At 44.2% G+C, this 16,523-nt stretch overlaps 1 protein-coding gene across 1 annotated transcript in view; it reads right to left on the reverse strand.

Moving 5' to 3' along the window:
- Positions 1 to 2,382: 2,382 nt before the first annotated feature.
- Positions 2,383 to 16,523, reverse strand: part of NDUFS4 (NADH:ubiquinone oxidoreductase subunit S4) — a 57,302-nt gene continuing 43,161 nt past the window's right edge. Inside the window, exons 3-5 of the mRNA XM_060236001.1 lie at positions 9,468 to 9,640; positions 7,253 to 7,326; positions 2,383 to 2,597 (exon numbers count right to left, since the gene is read on the reverse strand). Of these exons, the coding sequence (XP_060091984.1) occupies positions 2,494 to 2,597; positions 7,253 to 7,326; positions 9,468 to 9,640 (351 nt within the window). The 3' untranslated portion in view covers positions 2,383 to 2,493. The remainder of the gene's footprint in view (positions 2,598 to 7,252; positions 7,327 to 9,467; positions 9,641 to 16,523) is intronic.

Consider the following 16,523-nt stretch of genomic DNA (forward strand, 5'->3'; position numbering starts at 1 on the left):
AGGGGGGCCCAGTGTGGTGCATGTGGGCACCATGATGCCTCCTTGGTGCTTTCCTGGTGCCTGTCAAGTGATCTTAGGAAGTCAGTGGGACTTTTTTCAAAAGGATTTCTGACTGCACACGAAGATCAAGAAGAAACAATTGGATTTATATCCTGCCCTATACTCTGAATCTCAGAGTGGTCACAATTGCCTTTACCTTCCCCCCTCCCCCACAACAGATACCCTGTGAGGTAGGTGGGGCTGAGAGAGCTCTCCCAGAAGCTGCCCTTTCAAGGACAACTCCTACAAAAGCTATGGCTGACCCAAGGCCATTCCAGCAGCTGCAAGTGGAGGAGTAGGGAATCAAACCCAGTTCTTCCAGATAAGAGTCCGGGCACTTAACCACTAACCAAGCTGACTTTCTTCTCTGGGAGGGCCTGAGAATTGCTTTGACAACAGCTGTAACTGTCAAAAGACCCCAAGCCCAAACCCTGGCCCCCACCTGGTGGAATTCTGTTGGAGAACATCCATGCCCTGCAGGACTTATTACCTTTCCACAGGGTCTGTCAGGCAGAGGTGAGGACAGCAATGGGACACCAAGCAGTCTGGCCCTCTTACCCCCCCCCCCCCCCACTTTCCTACCCCTTGGAGGCTTTGAGAAGTTCCATTTTTAAATTCAAATGATTTGTCACCTTGGAATTGCTTTTTACTTATCACTTTGTACTGTGTTCTGATGTCGGTCTAATTTAACTGGATTATTGTATTTTATTCTGTTGTAAGGCGCCCTGAGCCCTGCTTGCAGGGAAGGAAGGCCTAAAGGCCTGAATAATAAATAAATAATGAATAAATAAATCACCAAACCAGGGCAGGAGTCTTTTATGGGGGGCTGCCAAGTGAGGCAAACAACTCCCCCCCCCAAAGGCTTTAGTGTGAGTCCTCACACCTCGTAGTCGTTCTGCCACCAGTCACCTTCCATTATCCAGACAGCGAGAGATAAGGGACAAAGTCTCAGGCCCTCCTGGAAAGTCCCCCTTGCAAGGTAGGACACCTTCCCTTGAACACTCTGGTAGCTGTAGCCAATGAGGGCTAAAGTACTGGATTCAGACTGAAGTCTCTTGAATTCAAGAATTCAACAAGAACGTACTTAAATTATTTAAAATTGTGCAGAAATAATCAAAGCAGAGCAGTGAACAGTAAGGATGAAATAACAAGGCTACAAAGGTTTAACAAAGCACTTTTACAAGCAATAGTTCAGAGCTTCAGATATTTCTCAACAGAAGACTGGGGTCTTCAAGGTTCCAGGTCTCAAAGTCCAAGACAAGGTTTCTGGTCACTAAGACGAACCAAAAAGCTCAGGGCCAACTGAGAGCCGTGGCCTGAGGCAGTGGCCTGTGGCCTGACACAATGGTCAACAGGTCAGATAAAGGGGAATATGACTTTATACAAGGTGGGTAGCCATGTAGCAGCAGAAAAGAACAAGAGTCCAGTAGCACCTTAAAGACTAACAACATCTGTAGCAGGGTATGAGCTTTCAAAAGAAGTGAGCAGCAACTCACAAATGCTCATACCTTACAGTTATTAAAATGTGGAATTTGCTGCCAAAGGATGTAGTGATGGCCACAAGAATAAACAGCTTTGAAAGGGGATCAGATAGATTCATGGATAAGTCTATCAATGGCTACTAGCCATGGTGACCGAGGGAAACCTCCACATTCAGAGGCACTAAACCTCTGAATTCCAGAGCCAGGAAGCAACATCACATTAAGGTCTCAGCCTCTATGCCATGTTGTTGCCCTTTCAGAGGATCTGGTTGGCCACTTTCTGAGACAGGATGCTGGACTAGATGGACCATTGGTCTGATACAGCAGGGCTCTTCTTATGTTCTTAACTTTTGCTCAGTCAGACTGCAACTGAGGGTTGTAGTAATACATGACACTTAATTCAGCCTTTCAGTGCTAATCTTTGTTTAGATAAGGAATGTTTCTGGGAAGTCAGCTGTATAACACAAATAGTCATTTGAACTGGAGGCTACTGAGAAAAAATATATAGTTTATAGAACATTGTAAACAATAAGCAGGTATTGACTTCTGCTGGCTTTTTAGCCTGACCAACCTATTATATATAATAACCCCTCCCCCCAAAAATAAATATTTGTCAACAGTCTTTGTTTGTGAAAGGATGGCCATATAAACACCTTACTGAACTGTAAAATTACTCTAGAAGGCAAGGCCTGATCTTTACTGTTGCAACTCATTTGAAGCATTCCTTTTAATGAATTCCACGTACAGCAATTTCCTAGAGGTATGAACACCCCAAATCTCCTCTCTAAATATAGGGAAGTTTGTAACAGGTTCAATTGGAGACTTCAAAAACATTTTAAATAGACACCACAAGATGCATGAGTAGTTTAAAGGTCAAATTTATTAGGAGATTAAGAGATGTATTATACATGGACTATAAATACAGCACAGCTGACTTTATTCACAGTCAGACGCAGACACAGCCAATGCCAACCTATTTTGTGGACACCCTTGTTCTTTTGTTCCAAGAAAAGTTTGCACCATAAGACTTGGATTTAGGTTTTGGAATCCTCCGCTCTTGAACATCATAGCTCCAGCCTAGGAAAAAACATGTCGAGAATTCTAAACAACACACACACAACAGATAATACTGAGCAAGTGCAACACAAAACAAATGCAACTTCAAGCTTTTAAGAGCTATCCAGAAAAGAAATAACCAACATATTTGATATACAATATGTAATTACTCGCTTATTCTTTTGTAAAAGGCAGTGGAGAATAATCCTTTAAGACAGATATGCCTTAAATGTGACATACACCTGTTCCCAGGTTTGTCAGATCTCGGGCACTGCGTGTTCCAACTTTGCCGCTCCTGCTGATAGACCAGCATCGACAGTTGACACATGAAGTCCTGTAATCTTATGCATCTACACCTCTCTATCTGATGTCAGGCCAAGTTTTAGAAATATGCATGGTAGCAGAGAGCCACAATGTCACAAGGAAAAGGAGGTGAGCTTAGGAGAATTTATTAAGTGGCCTTCAAATCAGGATCAGCTGCTTTGTTAGACCTTTGTAGACAGTACCATCTGCTTCCACGGCTTCAAATAAAGAGGTGGCATCAAAGGGCACCGATCTGCATGAGGGTTTTTGAGCCACTGTGAACCTCATTCCTTTTCTAGCACGCTCACAGATTCAGCAGATGGAATGGCCCCTCCATACAAGGATGGCGCAGGGGCAGGGAGATGCTGACCATGGAAAAAGAATCTCTCATCGATGGATGAGATTCAGGAAGATATACAAGAGTTGGATTTTACTCAGCCACTCAATGCAAGTGCAACAAAGGTGACCTCAGGTTCTGATCAGGTTCGGAAAGGTACTGGGATGGGGGAAAGGAGAAAGGCAAGCAATAAAGTTTCTTTCAGTTCTGCTCTTATGCATACAAGCCAGGATTCAGAGTGGTCTTCTGCATGCTCAGGTGGGTTTTGGAATTATGTTCTAATTTTCATTCTTTAAAATATATATTTGGGGGACAAAACAGCCTCTCTCTTTCACACACACACACCCCTTCTTTGCCATACTAAACGGGGCATCAGAAAATGAAGCACACCCATAGAAGGGTTGTGAAGAGGTTCCAGCATGCGGACTGGATCATGCCTTTACTGCTAACACTCTGCTCAGTCTGAACCTTTACAGAAGATGAATTTTCATCGGCATAAATTAAAACATTAAATTTACCGATTTCAACAAAAGTCATTTAAAAGTAGTATGGCTGAATTAATAAATCAGAGTACGTTGTGGTCTTAAGCCAGTTTGTTACATAAACTTTAGTTAGTCTAATAGATCAGGCGTTCTTCATAAATCCCAGTCTCTTTGCTGCTTGTCTTTTTTCCTGCCTCCAAACAATTGCTACCTAAGATCCTTTGCATCGCCAGGTTGTTGTCACGGCCTTACAGTACAGGCAGCCTACTTGCTAATGGTCAGAGCCTGTACAGAGAAGAGCAACAGAAAGGTGCACATTAGGGGAAGGCAAGCTCCCTTCTCTTCTTTCTGGGCTAACTATTGCCAGGCTACTGCACCATTAGCCCTCCCAGTGGGGAAAGAATGAACTGGAGAAAAGGCAGATGATTGAAGGAAGTGTCCTGAGTACATCTGAATATAGTGCCTGTGGCAATATTTTCTGTTGGTTTTTGCTTCCTTCTCTGTATGCAGGAGATCCGGATAGATGGGGCTACTGTTTCTGCATAACAAACCGAGGTTAGCAAGACAGGTACAAACTGCAGTTTAGAATCCCAGCTTAGCACCCACCAAGAAATCGCAGTTTGTTGGGCAACAGACACAAGTCCTTGAGAAGAGCCCTGCTGGACCAGTTGAGTGGTCTTCCAAGTCCAGCTGCCAAACAGTTATGCCAGAGGGCCAACAGAGCTAAGGCCTTCCTTTTAATGAATGTTCCTTTGTATCGCTGGTATGAAGAGGTGAGCTACATCTTAAGATGAATGCAGAAGTATTCTCTACATTTTAAACCAAAAGTGGCTAGTTCTTTAAACAAATTAGGTATTCCAAAATATAGCTGTGTCCAGTGTTCCCTCTAAGCTGAGTTAGTGTGAGCTAGCTCACAGTTTTTTAGCCTCCAGCTCACACATTTTTGTCTTAGCTCAGGAAGGATGGCCCTGAGCAAACTAATTTATGCAACAGCTCACAGCTTTAATGCCAGTAGCTCGTGAAACGGAATTTTTGCTCACAAGACTCCACAGCTTTGAGGGAACATTGACCATGTCCATCTATCAGGTCCTTCTTTTGAGTTGCTTCTCCCCCTCAATCAACTATGCACTTCAGGTTAGAGCACAGAATAAATAGCACCAGATGACTAAGCCATGCCATGCAAAATACCAGGGGAAAGTCAATAAACATGAGAAAACTTAGTATCTGGTCAGCAAAGCAAAGAGCTTCTTCTCAATTTTACCTAACTTGCTCCACAGCAGAATGAACAGGAGTGATGGTGATTTACCAAATCCAAACGTGAAAACTTACAGTCTTTTTATAAACACATAGCTTCTTTGGAACTGGTTCTGGATGACGGCTTTTCCATAGTTTAAGGATCAACGATATTTTCAGGCACCACAAAGTGGTGTACGGCAGTCCCCGATACACCTTAGGCTACCTCAAGATTGTCACAATATGGCTCAAACAGTCATGAGCTCCGCCTCCTCAGGGGAACCCATGAATCCCATAGGGATGTTCACAGCGGACCTGTATATGCACACAGGGTCAAACGCTGCTAGCTCAAAGGTGCTTTAATTTTCAGCACATGGAGATACCTTTTACAAAATACCTCCAACAGAATTCATGACTAGGAACCAGCATGAAGAAAGTTTCTCTTTAAAAAAAATACACTAAGCAAGAAGATATTAGACAGACCTGGGTTCTACACTCTCGCCTTCATTCCCCTGGAGACAAGTTCAACTTTTGACTCCAGAGTTTGTGAGTGAAAATGAGTTTAACGGCCCCTTGTTCCTGGAGTGTTATAAACTAGCACATAAACTACCACATAATTTGGCATCATCCAATCTGCCTGGCAACGTCTGCACTCAGGAGGAAGAGTCATGGAATTAGCGAGGCTCCACAGGCCAAGATAAAGGTGCGCTGGCATAGGCAGATGGGGAAACTCGTACCTCACCCACACTTACCCTGGGCTCCAGGCCAAGCCTCTTGGTTCCTCACTTCAGTGAGCACTGAAGTTCCTTGTCAAATATTTGTAGGAAACAAAATAAGGGAAAGGGCAGAGATTTTTATGCCAACACTTAAGAGCCTGTTGAATAGTCAGGAGAAATCCTCCTCTTCAAAAAGGCTCAGGAGACTAAGATGTTGAGAATGACAGATTCAGAACAGGCTTTGGTTCGGCTGGGAAGGCTGTTAGTTAAACATTTTTAGCCCTGAATAAACAGAAAGCCTTGCGATGCAACTGCAGTATTGCCTCAGAGTCCCTCAGCAAGGGCACCAAAACTGCGTTTGATCATACACTGGTATTAAGCACATGTTAACAGAAGCGGCCTTATGAATCCCCCAGCATTAATTTTTTTCTCTCTAATGTAAATGTCACCAAGTTTAGTGGCTTTTGCTTTTGAGTAAGCATGCTCTGTAGCAGTGTCTCCCTCCTAATATACAAAACTCACAAAGATGTATGCTTAGAGGCAAATGTGCCACTGACTTCAAACTATGCCAACTTCTTGCGGCTGAGGTACAGGATCTGAGCCCAGCTGCTCTTAAAATATTATGCTTCGACTCTGTAGAAAAGTTTACACTTCAACAGATTTTTCGAAGCTCAAATTTTTATATAAACCTTGCAGTCTTCTGTGAAATAAACCACGTTCCTTCATGCCCGATGACAGAGGATAACCAAGTTACCCCAGGTTACATAGCACCACACAAAGGAGGCTATTCCATGACATGTCCTCCACAAATCATAAGTGTTCCCAGTAGTAACCACAAAGTATGGAACCAGAATGGGACGCTTCATCGATTGGTTTCTGGCTCCAGCAGCAAAGTTGCTCAACGATGTGACCCAGACTTCTGGCCAACCATGGTAAACCCTACCCACAGGGGAAGATGTGGTCTGGCAAGACAGAAACCGCAGCTCAATGCAGCCTCTGAGCCAGGCATTCCAGTCTGGCTACATACAGAGAGGCTTGCCTGGGATGTTGGTTACACACAATACAAGGCACAAATTTCTCAGTGAGGCAGGGGAGCAAGGGTCACACAGAGGACCTGCTCTCTTCGTCTGCCCATAAGGGAGAAACATCTGGCATTTTCTTACAACCTTACTATGAAAGGTAGGCGCTCAAGAAGTGTGTACTAACAAGCCTTTAGTCTCATTAATGCACCTTGTCCCATCTCTTAAGGTTGATACTTTTAAATAGAACATATAGTCGGCTACTCACAAGGTGGTATGCTGGCAGGTAACTAGCTACAGCCACTGAACAAGGCCCCTTCTGGAAGATGTCTCGAGGGGGCAGTGGCACGGAAGCTGCTGTGTCAGCTCCACAAAGGTGTGAGGCTACTGGGTGGGTAGTAGTACTCAGAGGAAGGGTTGAGGTCAGTCACCTGTGCAGAGTGCTGGTACATAGTCAGAAGCTGAACGGTGCTGAAACAGCCTCAATGCAACTGTGTTGTACACCCTCTGATAAGAGGATCAGATCACCCTTTCCATTCAGTGACGTTCAGTGGTAAAAGCTGGCATGAGCCGCTGTTGTACATACCATTTTTTTCAGCAAAAGCAATAGCCTCTTCTTTTGTAGCAAAAGTTAGAACAAGATTGGACAAAGGATCTGCCCTGTAAAATACAAAAAAGGCCTTCAGTTCAAATTACAAATCAAGGTAATAATCTATGAGAGCAGGCCTTTGTATAGCTTATTTCAAAGAACCCATACTCAATTAAGTACACAGCCAAAACACTTAATCATGCTATTCCTATTCAAGCATTCCTACTTAAGGTGCCGGCTTTTAAACCTACAGCATCCCAATACATGTGGTGGGGTATAGAGCAGGAATGGACTTTGTAGAGTCAGAAAGCAGGAGACAACAGTACTTCTACTTGTAGTCCCATTTCACATCGATAGCCACACAGAACAGCGAGATTCTAGTCTAGTAGCACCTTAAGGATCAACAAGGCTTCCAGGACATCAGCTTCTGAGAGTCAAATACTTTCAAAGGTCAGATGCCTGCATCTGGCAAACAGAGCTTTGACTTTCAAAAGCTGAGACCCTGGAAATCTTGTTGGTCTTTAAGGTGGCACTGGACTTGAATCTTGCATTTCTACCTAGAGCCCATGTTCACATTCCTTCATAGGAAAAAGACTGAATCACAGGAGAGTCAAGAATTCTAAATCTTCCACTTTCCCTCTCCAAGGGAAGGGAACATCCAGCCCAGCCCAAAATTCTAAGCATGTGTAGTAGTTTCTTTTCAGAATGCCTCTTTCATGAATAACACCACCACAATCACGAAAATAGAACTTCCAGTACTACCAGGGGGAAGCGTAATGAATTCTCAGAATTTATGAGAATACATACGGAACACTAAAGTGCCCATGAAATGATATAAAAACCCTTCCCAAGGTCACAAAAGGCAAACAAGACTTGCTGAAGTTACTGGGCAGTTGTCTCATGGCTAAAATTCTCTTTTGATAGCTAATTTTTTAAAAAAGTAATCCTACAAAGTGTTTAGCATCTACTAATTTTAGATTGCAAGCAGACAGATTATAAGCAGCAACTCATCACGAACAGGACACTGATGCTTGTAGGCAACATCTTGTCTGAAGCCAGCTAAAACTGTCTATTTATGCAGTTTTGACATGGACTTTTTACAAGCGACCACAACATTTTCAAGGCGCTGCCGTGTGCTATCACATCACAAAAACATATGCATTTTTAATTTGGAGGTCACTCACTATGGAATTCACAGAAGGAAATCAATGGTATTTTCTAGCCTGCCCTGGGCAACAGAAATATAAATGTGCAGCTAAACATGTTTAGGACTGCAGAATGGTCATGGCTGTTGTGATCACTGAGGCAGCCCTTATAACTAGAGATGAAATCTTAAGTTGCCTGCAAAATTGAGATAAAATGCACAGGAATCATCTGCTAAAAACTAATTTCAAAAGGAACTTGCCATAATCACACTTAGCATTTGTAGAGCACACGACAGTATTCCAAGTACTTCTGACATACAGGTTCTCATTGCCCCTTTCAACTGCACCATTAAGTGGGCCAGTGTTATTATTTCCATACAGAAGATTAAGGCAGGGGATACAGATGGCTTGCCTCTTTAAACTGCTATCCTTCAACACTGTTTGGCTAACTTGCACCAACAAGGTATAATTTAACACAACTGCCTGTGTGCTATGAGCTTGGAATAAAAATAGCTCTCAAAGTCCTCCTTAATGCTCTGCCATTCAGCCCTAAGCAAACCAGCCATTTGAGAAGCTGTAATGAAAGGGCCCTGTGGAGCAGAGTGAAAAGCTGCAGTAGAGCAGTCCAAGCTCTGCTCATGACCTGAGTTTGATCCCAGTGGAACCTGGGTTCAGGTAGCCGGCTCAAGGTTGATTCAGTGTTCCATCCTTCCGAGGTCTGTAAAATGAGTACCCAGCTTGCTGAGGGGGAAGTGTAGATGACTGGGGAAGGCAATGGAAAACCACCACATAGAAAGTCTGCCGAGAAAATGTTGTGATGTGATGTCACCCCATGGGTCAGTAACAACCTGGTGCTTGCACAGGGAACTACCTTTGAAAGGGCAGACTGAAGGGCTAACAACATCTTGTCTGAGGGGCTCTACTATAGCATCAGGAGAGATCAGCCAATGGCAACAGAGGTAGAGCAGGCAGAAAGAGGCCACCAGATTTACAGAACTGTAGGATGAAGAAATTCAGCTACATTCATAGACTATGCATTGTGATTATGTTAGGCTTTGCATACTTACGTAGATGCCCAGCCCATCAATGGGTTTTCCCAGCGCTCCCTCACGTCAAATTCCATCTTCCATTTTTTGGTGTTATTTACACCAGCTTGCATGGCATTACGGGCCGGAACAAAAATGTGAACTCTTCTGGTTTTAATATGCTCCTCTGGTACACCAGTTAAAGGTGTAATGTCCTGTTTAAAATAAAAAAAAGACTGGTTTCAGACCACATATGCACTCACTTACCGAAAGTTGTCTCAGTGTGATGTAGAAGAATTGGTTTTTATACCTTGCTCTTCTCTAACCTCAGGAGCCTCAAAGTGGCTTACAATTACCTTCCTCTCCCCACAAGAGTCACCTTGTGAAACAGGTGAAGCTGAGAGAGAACTGGGGCTGGCCCAAGGTCACCCAGCAGGCTTCATGGGGAGGAGTGGGGAATCAAACCTCGTTCTCCAGATTAGAGTCTGCTGCTCTTAACCACTACACCACAGCGGCACACTGTAGTGGTTAAGAGCAGCAGCCTCTATCTGCACTGTGTTGGTTCTCGTAGACATTCCTCCTGGGGCCATCACGGCTAAGCATTCTGTTTTTTAAAGCCCACCCACACACACCATTTTGGACAGAGTGCAGTGACTGCAGAGCTACTAATCTGGAGCACGTGATATATAGTTTCTACCCAAACATGGTCTAACATTTAATTACCAATGACAAAGCCTTGGGTTCGCAGGCTGCTGGAATGTCAACCCTGAGATTTCTGAAGGATCCAATGAAGGAGAGGCTCATAAGCAAATCCATTTACAAATTTTAAAACAATCTGGCTGGAATCTAAAGACTTCTGCATCTCCACTCAGGGACTTCCCTGGATGTATCGAGGCCAGAGCTCTTCAGACCTGCAGATCTATGTGTGGCATTCGAGGCTGCAATCATCAGTTCCCAAGGGTGCTTTTCTACTCTAAAAGACAGCTGCAGTCAAAGTGGGGGCCCTTCAATGTCCCGGGGCATACTTAGAAACTTCCTCTTCAGACTCTCTGGATCCCATCCGCTGCTCGGAAAGGATGGCCAATTTTTAAAAATACCACCTTCCAATGACGCCACAAATCATTGCATGAAAGAGTACCACCACCACAGCTATTTGTATGAATCAAGTTTCAAGTAACTCAGCACAAAGAACTAAGTCACAGATTCACAGAGCTGGAACGGACCTTATAGGCCATCAAGTCCAACCCCCTTGCTCAATGCAGGATCGGCCTAGAGCATCCCTGACAAATGTTTGCCCAGCTGCTGCTTAAAGATTGCCAGTGAGTGGAAGCTCACCACCTCCCTAGGTAGCTGATTCCACTGCTGAACAACTCTTAAAGTAAAAAAGTTTTTCCTAATATCCGGCTGGTACCTTCCAGCCCTTAATTTAAACCCTGCTCTCCTCTAAGTGACAGACCCTCAACTTAAAGAGAGTGATCACGTCCTCCCTCAGCCCCCTCTTCTCCAGACAGAACTTCCCCAAGTCCCTCAGCCTTTCTTCACAGGGCTTGGTCTCCTGATCATCCTCGTCACTCTCCTCTGCACCCACTCCATTCCGTCCACACCCTCTTTGAAGTGAGGCCTCCAGAACTGCACACAAGACTCCAGATGTGGCCTGACCAATGCAGGATTATGCCTTCTTGAAATCCGTTGTATTTATATTGCAGGCAATAAATTTTTTCTGTGTGAATTCTTTACAGGTCAATAGGCAGGGAAGTTATTGGGGTAGGGTGATGGGGGTGGAAAGGGAAACAGAAATGTTGACTGTGGGTTGTAAAGCTAAATGTAATAGATGGGAAGATTTTACTTTGTATCCATTCTAACTGTTCCCCAGAACCAGTTTGATATAGCGGTTAAGAGCAGTGGACTGCATTCTGGAGAACTGGGTTTGATTCCCCACTCCTCCACACAAAGCCAGCTGAGTGACCTTGGGTCAGTTACAGCTCTCTCAGCCCCGCCTACCTCTGTTTTGGGGAGAGGAAAGGAGGATGATTGTAAGCCCCTCTGTGGCTCCTTCAGGCAGTTAAGGGAGGTCCATAATCCAATTTTATGTATAAACTTTCTAGATAAAGAATGGGCTTGTTCCACCTTAGGCCACTGGAACTTGATGGGCTACAAAAGGAAGGATTTTCTGGGAAACCTCCCAGCAATTCAGTACATTTCCCCCCCTGTTGCTGTAGTCCTTCAGCACATGTTGATGAAAGGGCAGATCAGAAGTCACATCATTTTTCAGACGCTACCGCAAAAAGCTTGCAAAAGCAGCACGGAACAGCCACCAACTTGGATTTGTAATGAACTCAGTGCCAATGGGAGAGGCTTGGACTCTCTTCCTTTGCCTCTCTCCAGGAACAAAAGCTGATCTGCGGCAGGCCCAGCTACAGGCAGACACGACTAATCCAAACCAGTGAGGACATGACTTAAATCAGAGGAGGCAAACGAGCTTAAATAGCACACTGGGTTTTTAAAAATAAGTCTCAAGCTACCAACTTTAGCCTCTCTTCTGTTGCAGATTTTAAAGCTCTTCAGATTCTCACTAGACAATCGGGGGGGGGGGGTGTTCAGAAGAGACATTTCTTCATGCCCCCCCCTTTTGTTTCACTTTATAAAACAAACTTGGAGGGATCAGCCACAACTGCCAAGTGTGAATTGTTTGTATTGTATTTAGAACTAAAGTGGGGGGGAAAGAACCTCACAGGAAATTACAACATGTAAAAGCTGAGCTCAGACTACCTAAAGCAAACTGTCAAAATATTTTAACAATTTAATCATAAATGTTTTCTTAGAGCCCAAGTAGTGTTTATTTTGAATACTGGTCTAGTCAAAATACGAAGACACACCAATTATTACTCAGAAATGTTGCAACACATAACACGACACGCTCTCTCTGACAGACTGGCATTCGATTGCTAAGAAAGAAAATACTGGAGAGGTTGTTTGGGCAGCCAATTGTACTTCACACAATGCTCTTCACCTGCATTACGAAGGAGAGGCTTGATTGTCCCGGCTTGTCTGTTTATAGAAACTAAATGGCAATATATCCGCTTTCATACAAACATAGCCTTGGGGTTGAGGCATGTAAAGCAGAGAAGCCTTAACATTTCACTGACAACCCCTCCCCTCCTCCCCCCCCCGCAATGTTCTCCCAAGGTGTGTCTCAGATATATACTATCCAACACCCAAAGAAATAAACTAAGGTGGAAAACAAGAAAGGAACTATTAAGGGAAAATAAACATGCAGAACTCTTGACAGATTTAGGTGAACTGTTCATGTTTGGATTGTATGACTGAAATATACGTGGAGTAAACAAAGTTCTCACCTCTAGTGTGCATTCCTCCTATTGCTTTAGTTCCTGGATTTTAAACACCCCTTTCAAATTTTAGTCATTTTCCTTTGTCTTCCCAAGAATTCTTTTCACTTATTGGCTTAGCAGTTCTCTGGTTCTACTATGCCAGATGGCTGCTGCATCAGCATGAGGCAATTAGGGTCTGATGTGCTCAGGGCAGCACTCAACAGGGCAATATGAGCAGGGAGGGGGGAGTCACCATGCCAATATTCCCACAGATTCAGTGGAGACCCCACTACTGTTTATCAGTCGCTATGTTGCTTGGCAACAACATCTCCACATGAGACATGCAAGAAAGGCACCAATCAGCGAGCAGTGAAGGCCACATGACCCCTTGGGTGTGCTTCCCAACCCACTGTACAAGCAAGGAGCCCGAAAGAGACCGCAGCGCCTTCCTCTACTCAGGCCATCATGCTGTAAGTAGAAGGTTCGTGTGGACAACCCACAGACTTGCCGAAAGTACAACCCACTGCAGGAACAATGTCGCCTTCCAAACAGTTCCCACTACACAGCACAGCACATGCCTATATTGTTCTCTTAGTGAAAAACATCAACATTATGGGGAGGAGAGTACTGGGATCACATGTACAAATAAGAATGGATGCTAGAACTCCACCTTCTTGGGCGGCAGTATATATATTCCAGTCTTCAGATAGCATCTGCAACTTCCTGGAATACTGGTAAATAGGTCCCAAGAAACCCCGGAAATATTTGGGATTAACCAGGAGCCAGCGTTCGAAGGCTCCCAGGACTGGTTTTCTCCCCCCCCCCCTCCCAAAGAGTCTGTTGTCTTCCATGGCTCGTTATCAGCTTATCAGGTTGAATTTTATTAGGTTATCACACACACACACACAGCTTTTGAAAGTTGTTCTCTTTGCTTGTTTGTGTGGTGGTTAAGTGTGTGGACTCTTATCTGGGAGAACCGGGTTTGATTCCCCACTCCTCCACCTGCAGCTGCTGGAATGGCCTCGGGTTAGCCATAGCTCTCGCAGACCTGTCCTTGAAAGGGCAGCTTCTGTGAGAACTCTCAGCCCCACCTACCTCACAGGGTGTCTGTTGTGCGGGAGGAAGGTAAAGGAGATTCTAAGCCACTCTGAGATTCAGAGTTGAGGGCGGGGTTTAAATCCAATATCCTCCTCCTACATTGGTTTAGATTCTTGGGTTTTACATTACTGTAGATTCTGAAGTTGTACATTGGCAGCAATTTCCAAGTTTTACATTTGCTAGGCTTGCAACAGCAGTCCTATTTGGTTTGGCTTGGGTGATTCTCGAGTTTTACATTTTTAAAAACATTTTTCCTTTATAGAAATCATTCAGGGGCCCACAGAATTGGACCGCTAGGTCTAATTCACTTGAAATCTGGGGGTTATTTAAAGGATTGGCACCAGCAGTTCTGCTGTAATTTTGGTCTCAGATGCTTTAAAAAACCTTCCAGCCCCTTCAGAAAGATTCCCCATGGGTAATAATAGAGCTAAAAAATATCTGAATACCAGATATTTTTAGTGAAATATCACTGAATACCAGATCTGAATACCAAACCTGTATTTGGAAAGATAATGTCTTTTCCAGGAGCCGTTCCATATGAGTGTGTGTCAATAAGGCTTTTCTCCTCTGATGCCGTGACCAGGGGCCACTAAGGTGCATCAAGGGAGCTAAACTGTGAAGTTAATTGATCTGCAGTACTGAAAAAGTTGCCAAGGACTTGACTGAAATAAGAGTGTCAGTCTTTGGCATTGAGTTGAGCATCTAGCAAAGGAGATGTTTTGCCCATACCGAGTAATTCAACAGACATTTACAGGAGACTTTCCATTTTTATGAAATATTAGCAGTAAGGCCCATTATGAAGACAAATAGAATGGGCTCTAAAAAGAGGCTTTGGGCAAGTGCACACCACCTTTGCTGTCTTCCCACCCAAGAGAAGGCATTGTTTACCCCACACACACCTCAAGGGGAGCTGACCTCTGCTGTTTGGAATTTCCTAACCTGGAGTTGACAACCATGCAACCTCTAAGAAAAGGGACAGTCTTTTTCTTGTGTTGGGGGGGGGGGACGGACCAAAACAGCTGACATCATTCTCCTCACTTTTCTCCCCCCTTTGATCTGAACAACCCTGTGAGGCTTCCCTATCTCCTTCTCAGGCAACCATTTTGGGGCAAGGCTGAGGGGAGGAGGGAGGGAGGGAGTGAAAGACAGTAAAGGTGGACAGCCATACCCTCTGAGCCGATGCCAGGCTCCCTGGCTATTTCAGTGGCCTTCAGAGGTGCTGGGAGGCCATCTGTGTGGGCTGTTGATAGGGCCTTTCATGAGGCCACAGGAGCTCTGCAACCCTTTCTAAGGCCAGTTGACGGGGAAAAGCTAAAAAATGTGGCTGTCTTCTGGCAGTTTGTTCAACATTCCTGGGCCTGCAGGAGGTAGGGGCAAGGGAGTCAGCTAATGGGAGGCCAGAGATGGGTGAATGATGTGTGATGGGCCAATAGTGTGTTCCCACAGTAACTGCCAGAACTAAGGCTGGTTGTGTTTTACTAACAGAATCAGCTTTGCCAGTTGGCAACAGCCACTTGGGCAGGAGAGAGGAGCAGACTCAACCAGTGGCATGCAAGTATTCTTGATAGTTTGATGGGCCAAAGGCTTGTGCTGTACAGTCCCATTGAGCCCCAATGAATCAGGATGGTCAGAATTGCCACCACACCTGGAGATTTATAACAGATCCTCTAAAATGTCAATTGGTAGTGTTTTGATCTAGTTTTACTGTATTTTATTGTACATTTATTGCTTGTAACAGCCACTGGTTCTATATAATAAAATTGAACTGAACTGAACCAAACCTGTATTTGGAAACAGGAAATACCAGTATTTTTTGGCTCTATGATGACTGAGCTTCCATGGCAGAATGAGGAGTCAAACCTGGTTCTTTCGTATCAGACCAACATTAAATTGTCAGCCTTCTGGAAAGGTGGTCACAGCAAGGAGACCTTTCTACTTAAAGTAACATTTCAGTGAGGAGGTAGTCTATTTACTAATAGAAATTAAACTCTCTTTCTCTCTCTGAGCCCAGTTGGGCCAGGGATCCTGGAGAATTGTTACCCTCCCGCCGCAGTCATCTTCTGGGCATGGAGCAGGGGTCACTGAGGGGTTGTGGGGGGGTGTTATTTGTTAATTCCTTGCATTGTTCAGGGAATTGAACTAGATGACTCTGGAGGTCCCTTCCAAGGGACACACACACACACATCTCCTTCAAAGGTGTGGTGTCAAGTCCTCCATTACTCCAGTCCTCTGAGGGATGATTAACACATGCTACAGCTATTTTAAATTAGTGCATAGCCACTATGATATCCTTGGGTGGTTTGTAATATTTGTAAGTTATTTCTCATGAAGATCAAGCCTAAAGTGAAAAAGTCGGCATAGAAACTCAATATTTGATTGGATGAATGTAAAACTTAAATCTTTATACCAGTGGCATGGCAGTCATTCATCCTCTGAAAGCCCTTTTTTCCCAGAGTAAGAAGAAAAACAGGGCTTGTTTTAATAATTTAAAATAGCTACATGATGCTGCTAGCTCACTGTACTTTTGGTTCATTACAGGCAAAGTTTCCATGCCTTCTGGGAATACAGCAATTGTTTATTGATATCTTCTCCCCCTTCTTCCTCCCCCGGTTTAAAGCTGGCAATTGAACAGACAGTTGGTGAGGACAATGAATTTCTGGATTGTGAAGCC

The sequence above is a fragment of the Heteronotia binoei genome, chromosome 4, assembly GCF_032191835.1.
Source record: "Heteronotia binoei isolate CCM8104 ecotype False Entrance Well chromosome 4, APGP_CSIRO_Hbin_v1, whole genome shotgun sequence".
In the NCBI taxonomy this organism is placed as follows: Eukaryota; Metazoa; Chordata; class Lepidosauria; order Squamata; family Gekkonidae; genus Heteronotia; species Heteronotia binoei.